Consider the following 24,251-nt stretch of genomic DNA (forward strand, 5'->3'; position numbering starts at 1 on the left):
GGATAGTTTGCTCATGTGGGACAGGGAGGATGAAATGACAAAAAAAGAGGCATATTGGAGGGAAATGGGGGATGTGTCATATATATATATATATATATATATATATATTCCCATACAAAAATGCAATGCACTAGATTGATCAGGGTTATGATGATTTAAGGTTGGTCATGTACCACTGCTTTACATACCAGAGAAAGTTTGTCATAGAGTGTAATGCCATCTGATGTCTAAATTTTATGTGAAAATTGGCTTTAGGCCAGCAAAATGGCATCTTTTATCATTTGAATAAAAATGAAAATAATTTGGAGACAACACACAATTTTCTATTTAAACACACAGTTTATTATGGCACATTACTGATTTCACATGTATTCTGAAGCCATCGTGAGAGAATGTTCACTGCTCAGGAGAATAGCAGTGTAGCATCCATGATTTGAAGCTGCAGCCCACTGCTTTTCCCAAAAAGCAATGGTGAAAAGACGTGTAGTTTGTTCATTTTGCTGGGTTATTTTTGGACGCACTGGTTACATTCTGGCTACATTCTCCCTTTGTTTCTTTAACACTGTCCCGTTTAACCCTTTAAGGTTTTAGATCACAGATATGTGGTTAGAATGTATAACGACTGTTAACGGAAAGCAACGGAGTTTTAGAACACTGGCTTAGAATTTTGAGAAGAAAAAAAACTAGACTTCAAAGGGTTAATATGATGATCGTAAACCTAACGGTAGTTACTAGGCTACTACATGTGTCCCTATTCAGTTCTCTTCCGGGTATGTAACGGCACGAAGACTGCAGCAGAAAGTCAGTAATTGGACATTAATATCAATGTACCAGCTACCTTTTCAGAAATATGCCATAGTTTCTTAGCATTTTTTAAAATTCATTTTTCTTGCCAGCTAGTTGTTAAATGCTTTCAATGACGGGTTTTGCAGCTGGCACAGTTAACAGCTGTTGCTGCATGGTCAAACTGTTAGCTGTTCGCATGACTAACATTAGCTAACGGTAACCGTTACCTATGTAGCATATATTTAATTTTCAGCTGCCTCAGCTAGCAACCAGGCTATCTTTGCTTCGTGTAATGCTATCTTACATTCTGTTATTGATTTTGATCGCTAGCTAGCTCGGCTATATTCTTAGACTGCAGCCGGGAACACCCTTGTAGCTGCGTCTTAACCCATCTTCGTCCCATTGCGTAGCTTGGCAGTCCGTGGGAAGGTAAGTCCAGCCATGGCTGGTTACGATAAGTAACTCTAGCGTTCAGGCCCATCGTGGTGGGCTATTAAACAACGTTATGAATTTAATGAACCTATACCGCAGAACACAAACTGGTATAAATGAAGTAACGGTCTGTCTGTGACCTCTATTCGATTGGATGAAGTGCAAGCTCTGTTCGTTTTTAGCCGGCATATGTACCGTTCGGTGGTACGTTCTTTTAAAAGTGAAGTTACACGGAACTACAAGCTAACGTTAGCCAAGACCCCGCACTAACGTTTATTCAAACGGCCAACGAACCTACCTGTGCTGCGTGTCGCTGGCTAACTTGGCTGTAGTTACACAGCGAGGGATTGTCTGTTGCTAAGTCGCGGTTGGCTGACGTTAGAATAAACACTTAAACTAACGGAAAAAATAATAATATGGATGGATGCTTAACCACTCTTGGAAACCAGAGCAACGTAAGACTACGTTGCTCTGGACTAGCTGGTAGTCTAGTAGCAAGCTAGATGGTCAACATGGTAACATAACGTATTGTTAGCGTTAGCAGCTAATGTTAACTGTTATTCAGAATAGCAAGGCAAATGTCATAGCTTTTGACCAGCAGAGTCAACGGACAGGCTCACTACAATATCAGGCCTTTTGCTGTTCACATGTGGTTACGAACGATTTGATCTCCAGTCTCAGATGTGTTGGATAGCTGCCATGATTTCTTAGTCACTTCTCCGCAAAGCCTTTAACTTCTGACAGAGAAATGTCATGTCACAAAAGAAAAAAAAGTCTGTGGTTATTTCAGTAACTTGCTACTCTTGCGTATAGTAGTATTCTTTAATGATAGATGTAGATTTCAGAATAGCATGCGGATTTATGTCATTAGGTGACACATTTGATTAAGTGGTCCGATGTTCCAGACTGAGAATAGTCTTTGTCTTCCTCGTGTTGTCTGTGATTCTACCTTGATGTAACGATGTCCAAAACCCGTTCTAATGCCTGCCGTGCGTTTGCGTTGCTGGCAGGATGCTACAAGGGCCGTATGGTCTGGACCGAGACAAACCTCTGTTCAGACTGCCTTTCACGATCTTCGCTGTGGCCACCGTCTTCCTGGCGCTCGGCGGGTTGGTCTCCTGCATCCTCATCTCGTTGCTTTACCATTTCGAGGAGTCGACCGCTACCCACTGCCAGGTGAACACGCGCAAAGAGAGTCCTAAGAGAGCTCACCTGACTGCCGACCTGAGATAACGTGTCATTAGCTAATTATATTTTAACGTAACTTATTGCTTTAGTTGGTCTCCCCCATAAGCATAAGCCTATCCGGAGTATGGCATCTGAATCCAATCTGCCTGCGAGAGGATTTGACAGTTTATAGTTATAATGCTACTATTACACTTCAAATGCCTGATATCAGACACAATTGATACTCATTTGACAAGCATGCATGGCAAATATTTAAAAACCAGAAGGGCTAGTGTAACACTTTAGTAGAAAATAACATAAATGCTGCTGCTGCTGCTACTACTACTAATAATAATAGTGTCAGGGTTCTGTGTCTTCCCCCCCTTGTTATTCCTGGTTGGGCCGCCAGATGGCGGCACCCCTGCTTTGTGTCCGGTTAATTGTTTTATTGTTTCCCATTATCCCATTATTAGTTACTAATTGTCTCGTGTTCCCTTCCCCCTCTGTGGCCTGATTGTTCATTGTGCCCTCCTGTGTCTCGTCTGCGTCACTTCTATTTAAGTCTCCCCCTCTTCCCCGACTCAGGCGCTGGATTCTTGCGCATGTTTGTGGCTTTGTTACCTGTTTGTGGTTCTGTTCCTGCCTGTTTGTGGTTCTGTTCCTGCCTGTTTGTGGTTCTGTTCCTGCCTGTTTGTGATGCTGTACCTGCCTGTTTGTGGTTCTGTACCTGTTTGCGGTTTTGATACCTGTTTGTGCGTCGCCTGTTACCTGTTGCTTGCCTGCCCGTTGCCTGTTCTCTGCCTGTTCTGTTCCCTACGTTTTTGGGGATTTTTGTATTTTTGTTTTCCCGCTTTTTTGTAGGATTTTCTTTGTAAGTATCGCCCTGCGAGGCTCTCTGTTCCCTTTGTTCCCTTTTTACTTATTAAAGTCTAGTTTTCCCCATTTTGGAGTTCTGTGTTTTTGGCTCTCTGCTTTTGGGTCCATTCCCACGCCCCGCCCTGACAAATGGTGATAATACATTGCCTTTATATAGTACCTTTCATGAGAAGGGTGACGACCACACACCAGGTTGATGCACGGCAGCCATTTTGCATGGCGGTGGGGGGGGGGTTTAGATTAGCGAGGAGTTGGACAGTGTTTTTGAGAATAATAATCCTGTAAACTCCTGTTATCTGATGCCGGCCCACCTCCTGGGGCACTCTGGTATTGGGGGGGAAAATGAAGGGAGGTTTCAGGCCTGAAGCTTGTGTGTTCTTATCCCCCTCAGGTCCCAAACTACCTCCCCTCCATCAGCGCCTCCATCAGCCAGACGCCCGAGCGCTACATCTGGCGGGTGTGCATCGGCCTGCACTCCGCCCCGAGGTTCCTGGTGGCCATCGCCTACTTCAACTTCTACCGCGGACGCTTCGCCAAGCGCTGGGCCGAGTGGCTGCTCAGCTGCCTCACCCTGGCCAGCGCCCTGGGGGAGAACCTGGGCCTGCTGCTGCTCACCTACGTCTCCTCCAACGAGACCTACGGTGAGTTTACACTCCTGCTCACCTACGTCTCCTCCAACGAGACCTACGGTGAGTTTACACTACTGCTCACCTACGTCTCCTCCAACGAGACCTACGGTGAGTTTACACTACTGCTCACCTACGTCTCCTCCAACGAGACCTACGGTGAGTTTACACTACTGCTCACCTACGTCTCCTCCAACTAGACCTACGGTGAGTTTACACTACTGCTCACCTACGTCTCCTCCAACGAGACCCTACTGTTACTCGGCACTGAATAAGGTCATTACACAGTCGGCTCATCCGAAGTTGATTTTTGGGTGTGTATTGGCTGCTGACTTTACGGTGATGTCACTCACGTGTGTGTGCTCTGCTGCGTCGTCCCCAGATGTGCACAAGAACGGCTTCATCATCTTCATCGCCTGCGCGCTTGTGCACATGGCCGTCACCTGCAGGCTCTGGCAGGTCATTAAGAAGTACTCATTTAGTCCTGAGGTACAGTAATCTACCATCTGTGTGTGTGTGCATTTTTGTGTGTGTATGCGTGTGTGTATGTGCGTCTGTTTGTGTGCATGTGTGTGTTTGTGTATGTACGTGTGTGTACATGAGTCTGTGTGTGTGTGTGTGTCTACGTGAGTCTGTGTGTGGGTGTGTGTGTGTGCATATATGTGTACGTGCATCTGTGTGTGTGTGTGTCTACGTGAGTCTGTGTGTGGGTGTGTGTGTGTGTGTGCATATATGTGTACGTGCATCTGTGTGTGTGTGTGTGTCTACGTGAGTCTGTGTGTGGATGTGTGTGCATGCGTGTGTGCGTGAGTCTCTGTGTGTGTGTGTCTATGTGTGTCCGTGTGAGCTCGTCTGTTGGTGCGTCTAATTGTCTAATTGGGACTGAGATCCCACCAGGACAGGGTGTGAACAGTCTGCTTTCAAACCCCAGAACTCTTCCCAGTGCTGAACCAGTATGAATGATCACAAAAGACCAAAAGCAGAGGTTGGTAATCGCAAAAACCGTTACAAAGCCTCCAGGCTTTTCAAGCAATCGATTGACCCAGTATTCAAAAGAAGTAAAAGTCCTGGCATTCTCAGGAATTTGGAACCACGGGTAATTTTGCATGACTTTTAAACAAAACAAAAAAAAAACAAAACTGTTGGTCTCAGAAACTCCCTCAGTGTCCCAACGTTTGTGAGGAGTGGTGACATCATCTTTCCTGTGCTATTGTGTGCGCCCTATTGTAGTGTCCCCACAACGCATTTAATCTTCCTCTTGGTTCCCTTTAATATTCACCTTTGAAAACAGGGCAGACGCCATGTTGAGCTTCAGATCAAAGCTTCACGCTGACCTGTGTGTGCTGTGGGCACTGGCTCTGAGGGACTAATCCCAATGGCCGCTGTGGTCTTTGTGTTTCTGTGATGTAATTTATTCACTGGTGAAGGTATCGGGTGCGCTGGAGGATCAGCTGCTGGCTGTGCTTTTTGAAGTTCACGGTAAATGGCAGTAGTGTCACCACTGGGGGGCAGTATTGAGCTATTATCACTGATTGCATCTTTAGGCTGAGGTGCCTGAAGTCTAAAGGTTACTGCAAATGCTAACGTGGCCAAATGTTTTTTTTTTGTTTTTTGTTTTTTTAAATAGCCATTATTATCTTTGCATGTAAAGATTAGCAGTTTCATAAGGCTGTCCTAGTAGTAAGTATATTAGTACTAAGTGTACTAACACTATAATTAGTGTAGTTCCAAGTACTGAAGGGTATCCACTTGGTACAGTAGTAGGGTCATTCTGTCTACTTGGTTCTCCAGTGAATCTCCACATAAAAACTGATGAAAATGTGACAAATTGATGAGTATAACAGCAACCTGTGTGTGTGAGTGCATGTTTGTGCTTGTGTGTGCGCACGTGTGTCTGTGCCCGTGTGTGTGTGTATGTATATGCGCATGCGTGTGTTTGTGTGTGTGTAAGTGTGTCTGTCTGTTGGTCCGTGTTGCATGTGTGTGTGTGTGTGAGCGTGTGTGTGTGTCTGGGCCTGTGTGTGTGTGTATGTATATGTGTGCATGTGTCTGTGTGTGTGTGTTTGTGTGTGTACATGTGTGTTTGTGCCTGTGTGTGTGTGTGTGTGTGTGTGTGTGTCTCTGTGTGTGTTTATGCGGTTGCAGGTCCTTGTTTGACACAAATGTTATCTGGAGGAAGTCCTATTGTTTGTCGGGTTACCTACTCTTCCTCAGTAGCTCTCACTGAGAGACATGCACTCTATGGTGTTTATGGAAGTGCATGGAGGGCATTGGCTTTGATCTGGCGTCTGTGCAGTCCCCGGTGCTGCAGATGCATGCTGGAGGAGATGGGGCTTCCACCCGATTGGCCCGGCTCTTCGATTGACGGCAGTCGCCCGTGGAGACGCGCGGTCGGGCCGCCTGCGTTGCGGTCGCTGCAGGCTTGCAGCGTGGCGCGGGGAGGAAGGGGGTGCAGATTGCAGCAGGCGTCCTCCGCGCGCAGGACTTCCTGTCTGAGCCGAGCGGGGCGAGACCACGTGTCTCAAGGCTCCGGACCTGTAAGAGTGTCAGAGCGTGCCTGGCCCCTGCAGAAACTGGGCTAGCCAGCGCCCTGCTGGGACGGGCCTCCGAGCCAGGAGAACAGGAAGCCGCTGTGCGTTTGAGTGTCGGAGTGCAAGAGCGGCTTCCTGTTTGAGCACGCCTGTCACAGAGGATGATGTAACAGACATAACCGCATCACGGATGGCTTTTATGCACCAAGATCCCCACGCCTCAAACTGATTCTACACTGATAAACGCATCTCTCGCAAGTTACACAGATGTCTTACAGGTTACACACGCACGCACACACACATCTGAACCGTTGGCTGAGAAAGTCCTTGTGTTGGTCTTCTTGGTCCTTCTGTGTTGCTTTGGATAAGAGCATCTGCTAAATTAATATACTGTCATGTCTAATTGTGAATGGTGTTTTTGTGTGTTTATGGGTGATTTTCAATGGAGCTGGTGTTTTTTTGTATGGGTGATTTTGAATGGAGATGGTGTTTTTTGTATGGGTGATTTTGAATGGAGATGGTGTTTTTGTGTATGGGTGATTTTGAATGGAGATGGTGTTTTTGTGTATGGGTGATTTTGGACAGAGATGGTGATTTTGTGTATGGGTGATTTTGTCCGTTTTTATTGGCGATTTGAACTGAGGCGGCTCACCCCTCGTCTCTCTGCGCAGGAGCAGACGTCGTACCTGTGGAAGAAATGGCTCTTCGCCTTCAACATAATGTCCTGCCTGTTTGCCGCTTACTTCTACCGGTGGCACAACAGCTACTGCGACCCAGGAAGTGAGTGCGGCCCCTCAGGCTCTTATTCTCTATCCTTCCGTCTCTTTCTCTGCTGCGCACCTCTCTCTGGTATTCCCTCCATCGCTGGTAGAGCTAGAGGGATGGTTAGCTGTTCTGATGTGGTCAGCCAACTTAATGGGACATGACTCGGGAGTCATGCAGCTGAAAACCCCGAACATGTACATCTGTTAAAAATGATAACTTATAACAAGAATCACAATGTTTTGATAGGTAGATTTAATAACTTGAGAACTGTCTGTCTCTCCCTCCTTCTCACTCACTCGCTCGCTCTCCATCTCTCCGATTCGCTCCATCGCTCTCTCTCCCACTCTCCCTCTCCTTTTCTCCATCTCTCTGTTTCTGTCCATCTCATTTTCTCCTCCTTCTCTCTGTCCCTCTCTCCCTTTCTCCCACACTCTTTCTCTCCCTCTCTCCCACTCTCTCCCTCTCCTTCTTTCCGTCTCTCTCCGTCTCTCTCCATTTCTCTCCCCCTCTCTCCCAGTCTACACCTTCTTTGCGTTCTTTGAGTACCTTGTGGTCCTCTCTAACATCGGCTTCCACATCACGGCCTACTGGGACTTCGGAACCAAGGAGGTGATGGTGGCCACGCCCCCGGAGGACAAGCGCTTCTGACGGGGGAACCGAGGGGCGGGCCGGGGAGAGGATGCGCCCTGCCCCTCCTACTCACCCTCCTCTTCCTCCTGCTCTTCACCCTCCCGCGCCTGTCCTTGGAATCCTGGGAAGGCCGAGTGGGCGGGGCCGGAGAGGAAGGTGCCAGTGGAAGACCAGGTGTTCCACATCTACCCCTGAGGAGTGAATTGGGGGCGGGGGGGGGGGGTCGTCCCATTCCATTTCAAACACCCCCTCCCTCACTGCACCTAGAGAGATGTCATGAGCACCTGTGTACATCTGAGGAAGGATGGCAGTGGATGGACAGGAATGGTGAAATGATGTTCTCCTCTGGGGGGTGGATATAGAGCAGGATTTGCGAACTCCAGTCCCGGGGGGCCACAGTGTCTGCAGGTTTACAAGATTTCCTTTCAATCAAAAATAAGTTGTGTAGATTCTAGCAGTGTTTCCCCAAGGTTAGGAGCTCATCTGTGGCAGCATGACGTGTTGTATATAGCCATTACACTTTGTTGAAGGTGTAATTTTAAAAGCGGTCATGGACCAGGGGGTGGAGGAGAGATTGGAATCGTGGACTGGGGAGGGGGAGATTACCCTTTTTATTTATCACTGATAAAGATACAGTTACACAGTTACCTTTCGTTGCCATGTCGATGTGGCAGAATTCTGCAGAGGTTTATCTGAGTGACTCCAAACATGCCTCTTCATCATAAATCCCGTTATTAAAGCAACTCTGAGGAACTCCTCCATGGATTAAAACCAGAGCGTAAGAAAAGGATCGTCTTAAACGAGTGCTCCAACTCCACCTCTTCCAGGAGTCAGTCCACTTTGGAAGTCTTTCTTGGGTTCTTTTTGAACAACTTTTTATTTTGCGTCGACCATGCTGATATTTGCCACAAATGGGCATGTGTAGGGGAAACGTTATCCAGCTCGATCAGTGACACGTATCGAGCACTTAAGTGCTCAAACGTACTGGCCATTATCGCACACTGCTGGCCTCCAAAACTGGAGTTTGAGATCCCTGATCTCAAGGTTGTGAAAGCAGTGGTACGGTGGCCTGTGAGGACATAAAGGACCACCCTGTGAAAGCTGTCCCTTGTTTCAAACATCTTATCCTTTCGTATGCCATGTGGTTTTTCAGTTTGTTTGTTTAAAAAAAAATGCTATTTCAGTGACATTTCAGGTTGGCTGCTGCTCGGTGACTCCACGTTGGGAGCTGAAGCGTTGAGTCAAAGATAACGTGTTTTTATCTGTGTGACCTGATGGAAATCTCATCGATTTAAAGTCTTGACTGGCAGGGAGAAAGATTTGGCTCATGGTCATATCTTCCTCTCTCTCAGAGCTCCTGGTGTCTGTGGTTTTAATAATCAGGCTTTGTTTGTTTTGTGGAACTGTTCTGTCGCTCTGTTGCTTCCTCTTTCATTTCTTTGGGTGGCTTCTGTAGTTCAAACTCCTGCCCTGGAGAGCCGCTGGTTTCATGTGTTTTTCAGCACAATTAATTTAAGCGTCTCCACGTTTTTTTAAAATAAAAATGCCTCTATCTAACATTTAGGTCCCATCCTGCTCGGTTATCCCGCGCAGGTCCGCTGAAGCGCTGGTCTTTAAAAACAGAAATGTCCGCTATCTCCTCCTGTCGTTACGGTCAAACTGACCGTAATGGTCGCTGTGTCTGTAAAGACGTACTGCTAACGCGAACACAGCTCTGCTCATGCCATGCGCTAATGCACATCTGTAAAACTCAGGAAATTGTAATTATTATTATTATTAGTATTGTGATTATCATCATTTTGTGTGCCATGTTTTAATCCCGAAGTGTGAGCATTATTTTAAAATTATTTTAAGAGTTTCTACATTTCAGTCCAGGGCAGGAGTGAAGTTGGCTCACGGTCGTTCGGTTGCCGTGAGTTTCCATTCTCCGCTGGCAGTGTAGGCAGGTGCGTTTTTACCTTTGTGGAATGCCAAGCTGACTGACGTTCTAAATGCGTTTTTAAAAAACATAGCCATTATTTTTATTATTATTATTATCATTACCATTTCAGCAGAGGTTTTCTGAAAACTGTTCTCTTGACCTGTAGCTGCTACTTTTACGATGCAGTCACTACAGTGTACACTGTACAGTGTAAAGTTTTTTTTTTTGTTTTTTTTTTCGTGTTTTTGGCCGGAAGCTATTTATGATGGAGTTCCTAAGATTTCAACGCTGGAAGTCATGGCTAAATTTGAGTGTCATGGGCTTCTCTACCTCCATGTATCACCTGTAACTCTATCGTATTACATGACCTGCAATTGTATCATATTACACGACTGTACATGAAGAGTATGGCAATTCCGTTCAACAGAAATTTAGTCTTATCAATGTTCTATGCTGATGTAAACAGCATTTACAGTGGTGCTTGTGCTTTTTTTTTCATAATTTACAGATGTGATTAATGGATTTTTTTTAAATACCCAGGAATTTCCTCATTTAATATGGGATGTGATTTTATGTTGTGTGGATTGCCAGCCCCTATACCTCTTTGTAAGCCAGTCTGCATTGAGTTGGGCTTTTGTTTGTACCTGGACAAGAGACAATCTGAGAGAACCAGGTCGCAGGCCGTAGAGGGATTGGTGGGCCAGTAGGGGGCGCTCCTCCCACTGGCCCAAGCCAGGGTGCAGGGATGGGGATACTGTGCTGTAGGTGATGCTGTCTTTCAATGAGACGCTAAACCGAGGTCGTACAGACTCCATGGAACTTTACAGAAAGCATAATGCTTACAGCTGATTGGCTGTTGATTGTAGCCCCCACCCACCTTGTGTGTCCATAGGACAGCGAATAAGAGAAGTGAGCTCTCCATGCTCCTTCCTGGTTGATTAATAATTAATTATTATTGCCATTTGTGAGACTGAGAACGCAGCCAGTGAATTTGTGTGGTCTGTAACGCTTAACCAAATGGGGAGTTTACGCTAACGCAGAACTAAAGCTTCTTCAGTGGTGAAATTTTGAAGGGTATGTTAATGTGAATTATTGTACACAGTGTTTGTGCCGAACGAACGCTACTGGCTAAATGTAGAGGTGTGTGTTTCTGAGAGACTCACACGGTCCTGGACTGTAATGGCCACTGAATAAATGTGTCATTACAGAGAGCTGTGTCCTTTCTTTACCCTTACCCAGAACCCCCTCTGAGTCTCCACAGAGTCAGCATGGAGACCCTTACCCCCCTGTGTGTGTGTGTGTGTGTGTGTGTCCATGTCAGGCTCTTGTGAAGTCCGAGTTGTTTGTATGTTGTTATTCCCACCTGGTGTAAATCAGTATGGGCTCATCTGTTGGGTCGGGGGCGTTTAAGGCAGCATTGCGTTTTGGGTATGTAACCCCCCCCCCCCCCCCAATGCCACCGCCCCCCAGTAGTGGAATCCCAGGAATTCCGGCACCCTACTCCCCCACAGCACGGCCAAGGTCAACCTGACAAATTCCGGAAAATTCTTTGCGCTGTTGGTTGGATTAGAACTTCACGAACAAGAGCGAGCATGTTTTTGTTCCCCCTGGGGACTTTTTTCTCCCTACATTTGCTGATGTCTTTTGGGGGGTGGGGTCTGGGCTTGGTCTTTCCTCATTTTGTTCTCATGACTGTTTTTCTATAGTGTCTTTTTGACAGGGTCTCTGAAAAGTACTGTGCAAATTAAATTAAATTGTATCTGTTCAATGATGTATGGCCAAGGAAGGGAGCCATACCCTAAAATTAGGAAGGTGAGCATATTTCACACAGACACAAAATAAAGGTACATGTTATTTCGTAACCACATACACTACAGACTTGGTAGTTACAGAGGCCGGGCTCCTGGCTTAAATTCTATCAGTTTCTAAACTACAGCAGGAGTTTCAAAGCCTTTTGGTGAATTTTCAAAAAGATGTCAAAAAACGAAGTGTCAAAATGGAGGCTGGAACGCTGAGAGGCGGAGCGTCTGGTGTTGCGTGGAGAATCTGTGCTGTGGCTTCGGGACAATGAGGGCTCTGTTAGCGTTTGTAGCGGTGCGCGGGGGCAGCGGTTCCTCATTTTACAGTGAAATGAGGACCCCGCGGTGGTGCGCTGGCCATCGGGACAGTGTGGGCGGGGCGGGGTTCCGGGACAGACTCTGTCCGAGTGACAAACCCCCTCGCGTTCCCCTCTCATTTCACTGCCAAATAATTTTGCTCGCAGGCAAATCAGGCGGGGGCCAGGTGGGGGGGGTGGACTCACGGGCGTCCTCCGTTCTTTTTATTATTGGTCTCGCTGTAGCCTTTGATCTTTCCGAGGCACGTAACTGCGTTTCCATGGATGCGGGTTTTGTTTGTTTCGTCGTGGCTGCCCGAGTCAAACCGCCCGATTGGTCAGCACTGAAGCCAGACTTGTGCCCCTCCCCGTCCCCATGACCCTCAGTTTGGGAAGCGCTGTCCCGGGACCTTTGAGACAGTTTTCTGCTGTGAGGCAGAAGGGAATTGTGGGTTATCGGGTGGGTCGCCATGGACACCCGGGGTGCTGACACTTCTGAATGGCAGTTAGGCCCGGGCCACATGAGAATGGTTGCCGTGGCGGCGTCTCCATGTCGATATCAAAGATGTCTCCATGCGAGGGGGGCGGGGCCTCTGAGACTGGGACTGAGACTGGGAATGGGGGGTGGGGGGGGTGGGGTGGAATGATGGGGGCAAGGAGGAAGGGGAAGTTAATTTGTTTACTTACGCACAGGGGACGCACAGAGGAAGTAGAGGTGCAGGACAGAAGCTAAATTTACTGCACAATCCAGGACGGCAGTTTCCTCCTCCTGCCAGTTTTCATACTGTGAACTCCTGAACATGAACAGCCACAGCTGCTAAAACATCCACGGCTGAATTAAACTTCAGCTGCTTTTACCCCAAACACCCCCCTCCGCCCCGGTCGCCTCTGTCCATGTCCTACACCTCGGCAGAACTGAGCGTGCTCTTTTCATAAGGAGGTAACAACACACACTGCCCAACAGGAAGTCTTTAAGGGGGCAGGACCAAGAGGACATTAAAATGACTGAGTCTGCCGCCATCTCGACACTCTTTAAACATCTTGCTGGAATCTTTTCAACCGGTTAAGACAGATGTTGCAGCCGTAGAGATTTTCTTTAGTATTGAGTTCCCAATTTTTTTTCTTTTGTTTGTTTGACTTGCTGACTTCTAGCTAACGACAGATGGGACACTCAGGCTTTGGGGTTTTTAAAAAAAATTTATTTTAAACATCCTGCAGAGTTTACACTTGCAGAGTACGGTAATCTGGAAAATTAGGTCACTGCTTTCACAATCTCGCATGACACAAAAAAAGCTCCTTCAGAATGCAAGGATTAGTTTATGCTTATTAAAATGACAGTGGTGGTGGGACAATAAGGTCTCCTCCTTACGAAACACCCAGGGTAGTTTAAGACACAAGTTTATTATCAGTTTATATGAAAAAAATGTACATAATTATATGGATATCTTTACAATTATATTTGAGTGTACCACCAATCCCTCCTATACAAAGTGTTATTCAATTCTGATCATAAATAAAGGAGGGGATGAAATTTTATCTGGACAAACGGTATTTGAGCATGGCACACAGAGATGGCTTTTTCCGTTGAGGCCTTTTTTTAGAGTGTGGATGGGCCCCACTACCATCTGCTATTTAATCCAAAAGGCATGGAACGTAAAAATAAAAGAAATCTATTTCAAAAACACAAACTGAAAGTTCAATTTTTGAACCTTTTCAAAAATTAACTTAACATTATCTCTTTGTTTAAGGCGGATGGAATTTACTTTACTGGCTGTTGCGTTGGCATAGCAACTGCTTTGAAAAAGATGGAACCATAGAAATATATTAAGAAGGATGGTGTGTCGATTCAGCAGTAGAAAGAAGACTCGCTGGTAAACCCACTAAAACACAGTATAATGCCCATAATGTGTGCTTGTTCAGAGCCTAACGGTAGATACACAGCATATGAGAGTGTGATTGTGTGTGTGTGTGTTTGCTGGTTGTTTTTTCACCCGCATAACATATTGGAGCAGAAACAGCTTCCTAGTTTACAAAGCAGAGATCATTTTCTCTAACACAGTCTATGAGTACACTTCCTATGCACACTGACTGTGGACAGGCAGTGCACAGGACGCAGTTGTGTAGGTTTCCTTTTGACCCAGATACACCCTAAAATGCAAGCCTGTCAAGAGCCTCAGCTCCAGCTCAAGATGGATGAACATCACAAAGTGAAACTGCAAAGAGCAACAATGACTGGCAACATTTCAGATCAGGAAAAGGTACATCACTTTCATTCTGCAAGGTCACAACATGGTGTCTATTCTCATAAAGTAAACACGGTTATAAAAAAGCCTCTTTATTTCAATGAAATAACTGGATGCAAAAGTCTGAGCTTTTGCGTCACAGGGGCAGAAAAAGAGGCTCTTTATAAAGCTTCACATCTTTCATAAAACTGAACAGTTGGGCTCCCATTATTTGAACGGAACTTTGAAGATTTGTGTGGGCAGTGTTGCCTGAATACAATCCAGTGTTCAGGAGCTGCCTTTTCTGTCCCTGAAAAAGCACACACACACACACACACACACACACACACGTTTCTGGAAGCTCAATGCCCAGGAGTGTCAGAATCTGTCTAGTGAGCTACGGACATGTGGTCCGTCATGTAATATGTCCCTGTATGCCATAAAGTCTACATAACACTGTCATAAGCATGACATAGCACGAGTCATAGCCAGGCATGTAATCATTTTGCAGCATATATTTCAAATCTTTTTTTTATTTTTTTATTTCTTGCATACATTATGACGATAATGTGGCATTTGTCATGAGCTGTAGCATTCTGATATGGTTGGCTGCAACAGGTGTTAAGTCATGCTTATTTATGCCGTATAGGTCCAGTAAAGTTTTACTGATCACTCTCCCCAGCTGATGTAACACAGAAGGTGGAGGATGTAGCACAGAACACAGTGAGGGAGAACTAAAAAGGAGCAGGTTTCAGATGTGAAGAGTTTCCTTATAATGTGGTTCTACAACCCTGGACCAGGTGAGCAGCAGGGCCACCTAGGTATTGTAGTTTTCTAGCACTTAATTGACCAATCAAAGCAACCGATCGCGCATGTTCTTGCGATCGTTATTGGCTGCTGAATGTGATTAGAGAACAAAAAGCCAGCAGAACCCTGTGGTTCTCCTGGACCGGGGCTGTGTAAGGCAGAGGCACCACAGCAGTCCTCCACATCTGGGCTTCAGGCCAAGGGGGGGGGACGCCCTCTTCCCCAGACTGCGGGAACCCCACGTCTATATGACACATGGGTCTGGGCCGATACACAAACACACGGGCCTCTCCAGCGCTCTGCTGCGGCCCGTGAGCTGGGCCCGTTTGACTAAGGCCACCCTGAGGGCCACATACTGATCTGGGATCAGTCTGGCCTTCTGGCTCACAGTGGACACGGTCAGGCCAAGGTCGGGGGAAACCTGGTCCAAGGTCAACAGTCGGCGGATCTCCTCTGAAGCGGGGCCCAAACACAGCATGAGCCGGGCCCTGAAAGAACTGTGCTCTCTATTTTTAAAACACATACGTAATTTAATTACATTGCTAAAAATATGTCTCATTTTTATTTAAAAAAAAAAAAAACAATCATTATTGCAGTGACAGTCTCTCAGTGTTAGCACGTCAGTGCCTCAGTCTCTCTCTCTCTCTCGCTCTTTCTCTCCTGTAAAAAAGCAGTTTCTTGGATGGAGAGAGACCAACAAACAGAGGAGATGAACCATTCTCCCTTAATCTGTCTCCTGCTCTCTTTTGGCACGCAGCAATCAGATTCAACAAATCACAAAATCACTCTTTAAAAAAGAAAAAGAAAAAGCAGTTCAACTTCAGAGTCATAAGAGAGAGATGTACCATCCCCCCTTCACCCCTCCCCCCTCTTCTCCCTCACCCCCTCTCTCTCTCTTTCTCTCTCTCACTTTCTCCTACTCCTTCCCCTCTCTCTCTCTCTCTCCTCTCCTCCCTCTCTCCTCTCTCTCTCCCCTCTCCCTCCTCTCTCTCCTCCCCTCTTCTCTCCCTTTCTCTCTCCTCCTCCTCTCTCTCTCCTCTTCCTCTCTCCCTTTCCCCTCTCTCTCCTCTTCCCCCTCTCTCTCTCTCCCCTCTCTCTCTCTCCCCCTCTCTCCTCTCTCTCTCCCCCTCTCTCTCTCTCTCTCTCTCTCCCCCACTCTCCCCCTCTCTCCCTCTCTCTCCCCCCTCTCTCTCTCCCTCTCTCTCCCTCTCTCATTCTCTCTCCCCCTCTCTCTCTCTCTATAGGAGCACACAGGTCTTTTTGCCAGAGGCGGGGGCCTGGGGGTTGAGGAAGGCCCTCATGGCTTCTGCGAACACCTCCTTGACCCCCTCCTGGTTGAGGGCGGAGCACTCCAGGTACTTGAGGGCGTGGATCTGCCTCGCCAGCGCCGCCCCCTGCTGCTGGGTGACGGCGGTCTGGTTCTGCTCCTTCAGCTTCTTCAGCACCTCCGGGTCGGCCCGCAGGTCCTTCTTGGTGCCCACCAGCAGGATGGGCACGCTGGGGCAGTGGTGGGTCACCTCCGGGTGCCACTTGTGCTTGACGTTCTCGTAGGAGGGCGGGCTGGCCACGGAGAAGCAGATGATGAAGACGTTGGTCTGCGGGTAGGACAGCGTGCGCAGGCGATCGTACTCCTCCTGGCCCGCCGTGTCCCACAGGTTCAGGCTGACCACGCGGTTGTCCACGGTCACCTGGACACGCAACACATTTTCACGCTACGTTACTTACACTACATGCTATAAAGCCTACATAACACTGCCATAAGGATGACATAGTGCGTCATTTCCAGCCATTGCAGTGTGGCACAGCTAATAACAAATATTGTCAACACCGTCAATGTCATCACACTGGGTTGATCTTGTTGTCGTCATGGTTACCTGGGCGCTGTAGTTGTCGAAGACGGTTGGGATGTACTCTTTGGGGAAGGCGTTGGTGGTGTAGGAGATCAGGAGGCAGGTCTTCCCCACAGCGCCGTCCCCCACCACCACACACTTAATGCTCTGCATTCCGTTTGGCCCAGAGCCTCAGCATGCTGGAACACAACACAAACTCAGCATTCTGATTGGACTAGAGCCTCAGCATGCTAGAACACAACGCAAACACAGCCGTCTGATTGGTCCAGAGCCTCAGCTTGCTCAAACACAACGCAAACTCAGCATCCTGATTGGTCCAGAGCCTCAGAATGCTGAAACACAAAATAGCATGTAAGCGTTGTCCTGAGACCAGACACTGTGCGCCAGACATCAGACATCAGATCAGCTCACCACACATCAGCTTGAGGTGGAGACGGAGAGAACAATTTTTTGTTGTTTGCTAACAGTAAAGTCTTTGGGTGTTAACTCCGCTCCAGGTCTTTATTTTTATTTGTCTTTCTTTAGAGGTTTATTGTGGATGTACGTGGATGTGTACTGGACTTTTATCTCAGTTCCTGGTTCATTTGCATCGCTGCTTTAGTGATCCTGCATGCGTTTGATACTCTGGCAATGTCATTAGCCTGGTCTGGCACTACTGGTGAATAAGCATACGCTCTGTTACACCATGAGTCTCTCTCTGCAAGATTAATTTGGCTAAATCTGCTGAATTCATGTAAAAGCGATGCAAATGAGTTTAAATAGGAGTCCACACTGAATAAAAGGTACTCTTGTCAGTGTAGAAATGTACTTAGTAAAGATTTACATGGGGTAGTTTTGCTGCATAACTCTAAACATAAGGGATACGCCCATGTCTGCTCTGCAACAACATCACCACGGCAACAGGGCTTGCAGCGGGACTGAGCCGAACTGACAGGGAGGGGTTTCACACCCCGCAGAACGCAATGCTAAGGGTGGCACACGAAGCAAAGAGCAAGACAGCAGATCGCTAACCAGACTACTGGTCTGTGCTGAAACGCTTATCAGCCTATCTCTGCACAGAGAAATCATGTCTCCCTCAGCTGGTTCTTTGGGGGGGTTGAGGTGGGGGGTTCAGTCAATAGGAACGCCCTGTACCATCCATCTCAAATCCAGGGGCTTCTGTACAATGCTACTGGCAAATTACATTTTAAATGCACAGAGCTAGGACATCAGCTGTACTGTGTACACTTGTGCCAGCAAGTCCCAGCCACAAACAAGAACTTGCCAGAACCCATTCTTACATTAATATGGTGGTTTCCTTCTCTGTTCACTGCAAGTGACTGGGTTTTATTGTGAGAGAAACAGGAGCGAAAAACCAAGTGACACCCTCCCAGTGGGTGCGTGACCCCTCCCAAAAGCAAAGAGGAATAAAAAGGCCTCACACAAAGGAAACAATAGAGTTCAAAACTTCCGGTAGGCTGACAGAAAACGAGATTCTCAGTCCTCTTCCTGATTCACTGAAGCGCTTGTGAAACCACGGCCACTCGTTCACTTTGATTTCAGCAAAAATGTGAACTGCTGCCCTCTGGGACTGGAGTTAAACCTGCAGACACTGCACCCCCCTCCAGGACTGGAGTTAAACCTGCAGACACTGCACCCCCCTCCAGGACTGGAGTTAAACCTGCAGACACTGCACCCCCCTCCAGGACTGGAGTTAAACCTGCAACCCTCTGGGACTGGAGTTAAACCTGCAACCCTCTGGGACTGGAGTTAAACCTGCAGACACTGCACCCCCCTCCAGGACTGGAGTTAAACCTGCAGACACTGCAGCCCCCTCCAGGACTGGAGTTAAACCTGCAGACACTGCACCCCCCTTCAGGACTGGAGTTAAACCTGCAACCCTCCAGGACTGGAGTTAAACCTGCAGACACTGCACCCCCCTCCAGGACTGGAGTTAAACCTGCAGACACTGCACCCCCCTCCAGGACTGGAGTTAAATCTGCAACCCTCCAGGACTGGAGTTTGAGACCCCTGCTCTATGCGGTTCGCTGTATAAATGTCAACTGAAGAACCAATTTTCAGTATTAGAGAGATTACAGGATTATTACCTCTTACACAACTGAGGCAACACTTCCGTGTTTGATACAAGGGCCTCAAACTCAACATGCTAGAAAGCCTCAATGGCAGCAGGTTTCCGTGGTTTCCTTCGGGTCAGCTGCACATGTAGGCCTTGTGTGGACTCTTTAGCCAATCAGTGACTTCAGTTAAGCGGTTGTGGGCAAGTGCAGAAACCTCCCAAACCCAGCAGATACTGTGGCCCTGCAGGACTGAGAGTCAGACACATGCACCTATTTTAATGCCTATCCAGACCGTTCTCTGAGCACAGGCTCAGGGGTATGATGAGTTTTAAAGTCAATAAATTTATTATGTATATAGCCAGCAAATTAAAAAAAAAAAAACATTTATTTTATCCCACCTACACTGCGGTGTGTGTGTGTGTGTGTGTGTGTGTATGTGTGCATGTATGTGTGCGTGTGTTTGTGAGAGTGACAGTAGGAGTGAGAGAGAGAAACAGATGAGGGAGAGGGTTACTGCAAGACTTATCGCAGTTAATCTTGTTGTGTATTGTTTACTGATTATTCATCTGTTAATGATTAAACATGCTTCTGCTTTGCCTTGGAAATACACAAATACACAAATGTGATGTATTTCCTGCCAATAAAGCATCTTGAATTTGCAACAGAGAGAGAGAAAGAGAGAGAGAGAGTGAGAAAGCAAGACAGAGAAACAGGATGCCAAGAAGCTAGAAGTATCACGGTTTCTATTCATAATTGGATTAATTATTAGAATTAATGAGCACAGGTGACTATGTGCAGGAGATAGGCCACTTAACATTTACCCATTTAATCAAATGGCTCAATCAAGCCCATATGGAAGAAAAAAAACAGAAACGTCTCACACTCCACAAACTGAGTTTTTACATTTAGTGTTGGAGACCCACAGTGCTGGTGTTCATTCCAGCAGTCTGTATGGAGTGAGTCACAAGTCGAAGACTAACCTGGACTTCCCAGCTCAGCACAAACCAGCTGTGAGCCCCTCGTGGAAGAAAAAAAAGAGACAACTGAAAGTGTGCTTGTTTTAACAGCAGCAAAGGTCTGTAGTGACTGGTGTTCGGGTTGGAACAAGCCGAACACCAGTCACTGATTGACAGTCACTGATTGACAGGTCTTTGAAGCTCTACCCAAAGAGGGACGTTCCACAGGAGGGCATTTCAAAACTGAGAGAAAGCTCTTCAGAACACCCATTATGTCAAAATACAGAGGTTGTTGCATGGATAACATTCCACGCAAGTAAATAAATGCATAAAAGGTACTGTATAGAGAAAAATGTATTTATTTATTTATTTATTTATCTAGTGTCTTCTATTGACTTACAACAATGATTTACGACAATGGCCATTACCGTACGGCAACACAATATATAAACAATGACCACTGGTTCAGCAGCGTGCCAGAGCAGGCAGCTAGCAGTTATTTTCACGATTCTGCCCTGATGTCCTTGAAACGTTATTATGTCATTTAATGTCAACGTCTCTCGGGGACAGCCCAGAGTCTTCATGACTGTCGGTACGTGCAACACAGGTGTGCGTCAGCTACGCGTCAAAATCATGTAATGACTCCTGTCTGAGTAACACTGTGATGGAGACAAAATAACGCCCAGCATCGTCCCAACTGTCGTTGCGCTATAGTCACGCAAACCACCAGCAAAGCTGCAGCGTGACACCGTCACTAGCGGCAGCGGCGCTCCCCCGCGTAGCGGTATTACTAATACTCGCGACATTTGTCAGCCGCTGTTTCAGCGCGCAATCAGCGTTCGCTTTACCTTGCCGCCTACCTGAAGCAGCAATCAGCCGCAGCCCACACCCACCCCCCCCACCCCCACCCCCTCCGGCCGCTCAACTTTTAAAACTGACAGATTAAAAATAAAAAAACGAAGAGAGAAAATCATCGTCAATAAGCCAAATCAGATTTATTCCTTGTCATTGGCGTCATGAAAGTAGAAAAGATCGAACACATACTACAACCAAATTTCAATTTAAAAAATCATCTGTAGAGATGGTAAATTCGATGAGCCGAGAGCCGAAATTCTGTTATAGTCACTTTAGACAAATGCAAGAACAATTCTGTCATACTGGAAAATATGTTTTCTTACTTAAAAGAAAATGACAGCGGCAACCAGCAGGACATGGCACTAGATGGGTGGAACTTTTTTTAAAAAAAATTAATCGTTAGAAACAAACAAAAAAAAAGCCTTACTGGAATTCCCTTTGAACAGAACAATACAATGTCATGTAGAAAAACCTATCGCTCAACTGCGACAGGACAAGAACATCTGCCTGAGGAATTCGAAGGCCAAGTTGCATTTTTAATGCGTTTTCGGAATACCGAAGAAGAATGAACTGCATTTCTCAAACTCACCACGGACAGCTACAGAACTGACAAGTATCCGCACCAGGTTTCCCTTGGTGAGTAAAAGGCAATTCAACATCTCATCAGTAAAGCCACAAAAAAAAGGAAACTCACCAAACACCGGCCAACTCTTCTCTAATCGGATCATGAGCGATGTAGAAGAGTATAGGTACAGTGTATCTCGTCTGGGATGCCTCGTACCAGTCAAACTGGGAGCAGCACTTGAAAGGAAGTGAACACAATTCTTACAGAGGAAGTCCCGACACAGAAAGACGATATGAGGAAGTTTGCATGCAACGTTATGAATACAGATACGACTGCTGACACAAAACATTGTAATGTGTAGAACTGCACAGAAATGTTTGTTTGTTTTTTTTTTTTTTTAATCATGACAGACACGTGCTAAATTGTCCATCATTTTATGGGTTTCGGTTTTAGTTCAAATTGAATTCTGTTTTGTTTTAAGTAGCCTATTTAAAAGCCACATCCATTCCAGTACAGATGAAATTGCACTCTTAGTTTTCTCATAGTCTTATTGCATTGTACCGTTTAACTGCAATAATTTGCCTGTTGTACCAGCGACATTTGTGTTTAATAAGTGAACTAAGTTTACCCACAACATACAACAATAAGAAATAATATACAGTGCTCCCAACATGTATGGGCGTGCTCTCTGTGAAATGCTTATCATACCGAAAAAGAAAATGATAAATAAGACTGCTTACCTGTACCTATGAATACCATAAGCTCATATCCATGCTTGAGATAGTTATATACAATATACATACAATATTATGGTTTGCCAATATTGTAGTGGAAAGTTTTAAGTCCTTTAATCCCATTACTGTCCAATGCGTAAAATGTCAGATTTTATGCTCATAAAAGCGGTTTTACCTCGCTTCTTCTTCTTTGGTACAGAATTGTGTCTAACGCGATGGTTCTGCGGGCTTCACGGCTGGTGATGCGGCCGGACACACCGCTCCGCCCTTTGTTCTCTCGGGAAGACGTAGGCTACCCGCCCTCCATCTGGAATCACGTCCGATCTTGAAAAAATAACTTTTTACTTTTGACGGGGACTGGCGCGTCAAATTATTAAGTCAGACCTTCCTAGTTTTTTTCTCAGCAATACCACAGAACAACAAGTAATATCCATGAACTTTGGTGAACAGTTTACTGGCAATATAAAAACACGGAATCCGGCCTTTTAGAAAACTTAGAAGGGGTATTGATTTAAAATAGTCATATTTTAATCAACCCAAGTGAACTCTCTTTACAAATCACATTTAAAAAAATATAATAATAGCATGGTTATGTCACTTTAGATAATTTACTGAAGCCATCATTGTAATATGTCACTGCATTCCGCACGTGGAGCATTACGCATTCTGCGTTCTAAATTGCATATTGGCTACAACAACGAGTAGCCCCAACAAAATATTTTCGTGACGTAAAACTTAAATGGGGAAAAAAACAGCGCGCTGCAATGTCGCTCCGAAAGATGGCATACTTGAGCTTCCTACGAGGTTTTTCAGTGTGGCGAATTACTCGGGAAACAATAGGCTAGCCTCCGTTCCAGTAGACGGCGTTGCAAAGAAATAGTGTTGCGAAAGCATCGCGTGTACGAACAGGCAGAGAGCCTCCGAGATCCGAGTCTGCGTCGGCAGCAGAGCCCCTGCTGGAGCCGTGGAAGTAGAATCGCGAAGGCTGTCTGTATTAAAGACGCATTTCATTGCAGCAACGCGGTAGTAAAAGTCTGAACCCCAGGGGTTGTACTTAATAGCAAGCACTTGGACTTGGCGTCTGCCTGGGCATTCCGATACTATACGGTGCATTTCATGCGCAGAAGTGCGGAATTGGACGGGTGCCTAGCTGCGCGATATGATATGATTCAGTCGCCGATGGGAGGTATTGTTGAAGTAAGGCGAGCAGCCCTTGTCATCCAGCGTATCGGTGTGGGCGTGTGAAGGCAGCGTGGTCGGTAATCACCGCATCCCGCACATAATCCGTTTTCTGATGGGGCACAGACGGGGCTCCCCGGGGAGTCGGGCCGAACTAAAGACCCGTTTCTAATCGCGATTTTTGCGATACAAGAACCAGAAGCGCACCAAATGCCAAACAGTCTGAAAGGTAAATATATATGTATCATTTTTTGCATTTTCACAAAGCTGAATCGTATGAACTGAGTTTACTGACTGAATGAAAGAAGAAAAAAAATGACACGCCGATACGTAATTTTCAAGATTTGGAAGGATCTCCCCTCTTTTGGATACTTGGCACATGCCCGGCTTCTACATTCGATGCGCGGTTTTTTACATTTTCTTGTGCATTATTGTTAATCGTTTTAAGTTTCGCGGAAAATGTAAAAGGCGAAACCTGTAGAACTGTCGAAGGTGTGAAACGCAATGGCGATTTTGACTATTACGCACTACTGCGCACTACCCCACATTTCCAATCAACGGCCTCCACATGTTTGTTTGGAACATTTTGTTTATTTTTCGCCGGCTTGATGACACAATATAACAGAGTAATGGATAACAACTAACACAGAATGTTAAAACGTAGCGATGTGTCGTTGTATGCGTTCCCCTCTCACGTAACGAGAGCTTCTCACAGCCTACTGCCAGCTTCCTCGTTCAGCCTGTATTTGTGTGCATGTTTGCCATGCATAATGTAAACTTAGTAGCCTACCTTTGTAAGAAAATGCATAACCAAAACTCGGACACGAGAACAGCATTTTTTGTCACCGAGCCAACGGCGAGACGTTCATTGTTGTCTACATCATTGTTTTGGCTTCGGCCTGATTAAAGAAATACTTAAAGATATGGGTTCTGAATACATTTCCTCTTATCTGTCATCACCGCCTCTTATTGATACGTTTTAGATTTTTCGTTGATTTGAGTTGGAGAGTAAAGACATGGCACCGTCTCTGCTCGTTGCCTAACCCGTCACGTGCGCACGTTTTGAAATCGCTCTGGATAAGACTGTCTGACATGTGAACTATGATGCCAGATTAGGTCCAAGGTGTATTTCCAAGTTATGAGCGAGAAGAGGGTGTTGGGCCAAGTACGCGGGCTATCTTGTTTGCTTATTTGGCG

General features: G+C 46.2%; 3 protein-coding genes across 7 annotated transcripts in view; 2 read left to right on the forward strand and 1 right to left on the reverse strand.

Annotated features, from left to right (window-relative positions):
* The first annotated feature begins 737 nt into the window (after nt 1–737).
* pgap2 (post-GPI attachment to proteins 2) lies at nt 738–10,943 on the forward strand. Of its 4 annotated transcripts, XM_064352794.1 has the most exons (7): nt 781–801; nt 1,117–1,215; nt 2,229–2,394; nt 3,653–4,046; nt 4,270–4,376; nt 7,090–7,198; nt 7,701–10,943. In XM_064352794.1, exons 3-7 carry the CDS (start codon nt 2,230–2,232, stop codon nt 7,829–7,831), a joined length of 906 nt encoding a protein of 301 aa, XP_064208864.1. In that variant the 5' UTR covers nt 781–801; nt 1,117–1,215; nt 2,229; the 3' UTR covers nt 7,832–10,943. The 4 variants fall into 4 exon arrangements, with proteins under 4 accessions (XP_064208863.1, XP_064208866.1, XP_064208865.1 ...); XM_064352793.1 differs by having other exon boundaries at nt 738–1,215; XM_064352796.1 differs by having other exon boundaries at nt 746–1,215; nt 3,653–3,902.
* A 5,084-nt stretch (nt 10,944–16,027) lies between these two features.
* On the reverse strand, nt 16,028–22,371 carry rhogb (ras homolog family member Gb). Its single transcript, XM_064352797.1, has 4 exons — nt 22,051–22,371; nt 21,271–21,377; nt 16,733–16,887; nt 16,028–16,546 (listed from the first exon to the last, which is right to left on the reverse strand). The coding sequence occupies exons 3-4, from the start codon at nt 16,859–16,861 to the stop codon at nt 16,097–16,099; spliced, it is 579 nt and encodes a 192-aa protein (XP_064208867.1). The 5' UTR covers nt 16,862–16,887; nt 21,271–21,377; nt 22,051–22,371; the 3' UTR covers nt 16,028–16,096.
* Nucleotides 22,372–22,762: 391 nt separating this feature from the next.
* stim1b (stromal interaction molecule 1b) overlaps nt 22,763–24,251 on the forward strand; it is a 34,089-nt gene continuing 32,600 nt past the window's right edge. For both annotated transcript variants that reach the window (XM_064352788.1, XM_064352789.1), the window contains exon 1: nt 22,763–23,283. The gene's annotated coding sequence lies outside the window, so the exon portion shown is untranslated. The remainder of the gene's footprint in view (nt 23,284–24,251) is intronic.

The sequence above is a fragment of the Anguilla rostrata genome, chromosome 9 (genome assembly GCF_018555375.3).
Source record: "Anguilla rostrata isolate EN2019 chromosome 9, ASM1855537v3, whole genome shotgun sequence".
In the NCBI taxonomy this organism is placed as follows: domain Eukaryota; kingdom Metazoa; phylum Chordata; class Actinopteri; order Anguilliformes; family Anguillidae; genus Anguilla; species Anguilla rostrata.

What these genes read in the sequence shown, in the direction of transcription:
- rhogb (XM_064352797.1), bottom strand. Translation starts at nt 16,861, where the DNA reads ATGCAGAGCATTAAGTGTGTGGTGGTGGGGGACGGCGCTGTGGGGAAG. An exon ending in TCGACAACTACAGCGCCCAG is followed by an intron (nt 16,547 to 16,732) that starts GTAACCATGACG and finishes TTGCGTGTCCAG; the next exon opens with GTGACCGTGGACAACCGCGT.
- pgap2 (XM_064352793.1), top strand. Translation starts at nt 2,230, where the DNA reads ATGCTACAAGGGCCGTATGGTCTGGACCGAGACAAACCTCTGTTCAGA. An exon ending in CGACCGCTACCCACTGCCAG is followed by an intron (nt 2,395 to 3,652) that starts GTGAACACGCGC and finishes TATCCCCCTCAG; the next exon opens with GTCCCAAACTACCTCCCCTC. An exon ending in AGTACTCATTTAGTCCTGAG is followed by an intron (nt 4,377 to 7,089) that starts GTACAGTAATCT and finishes CTCTCTGCGCAG; the next exon opens with GAGCAGACGTCGTACCTGTG.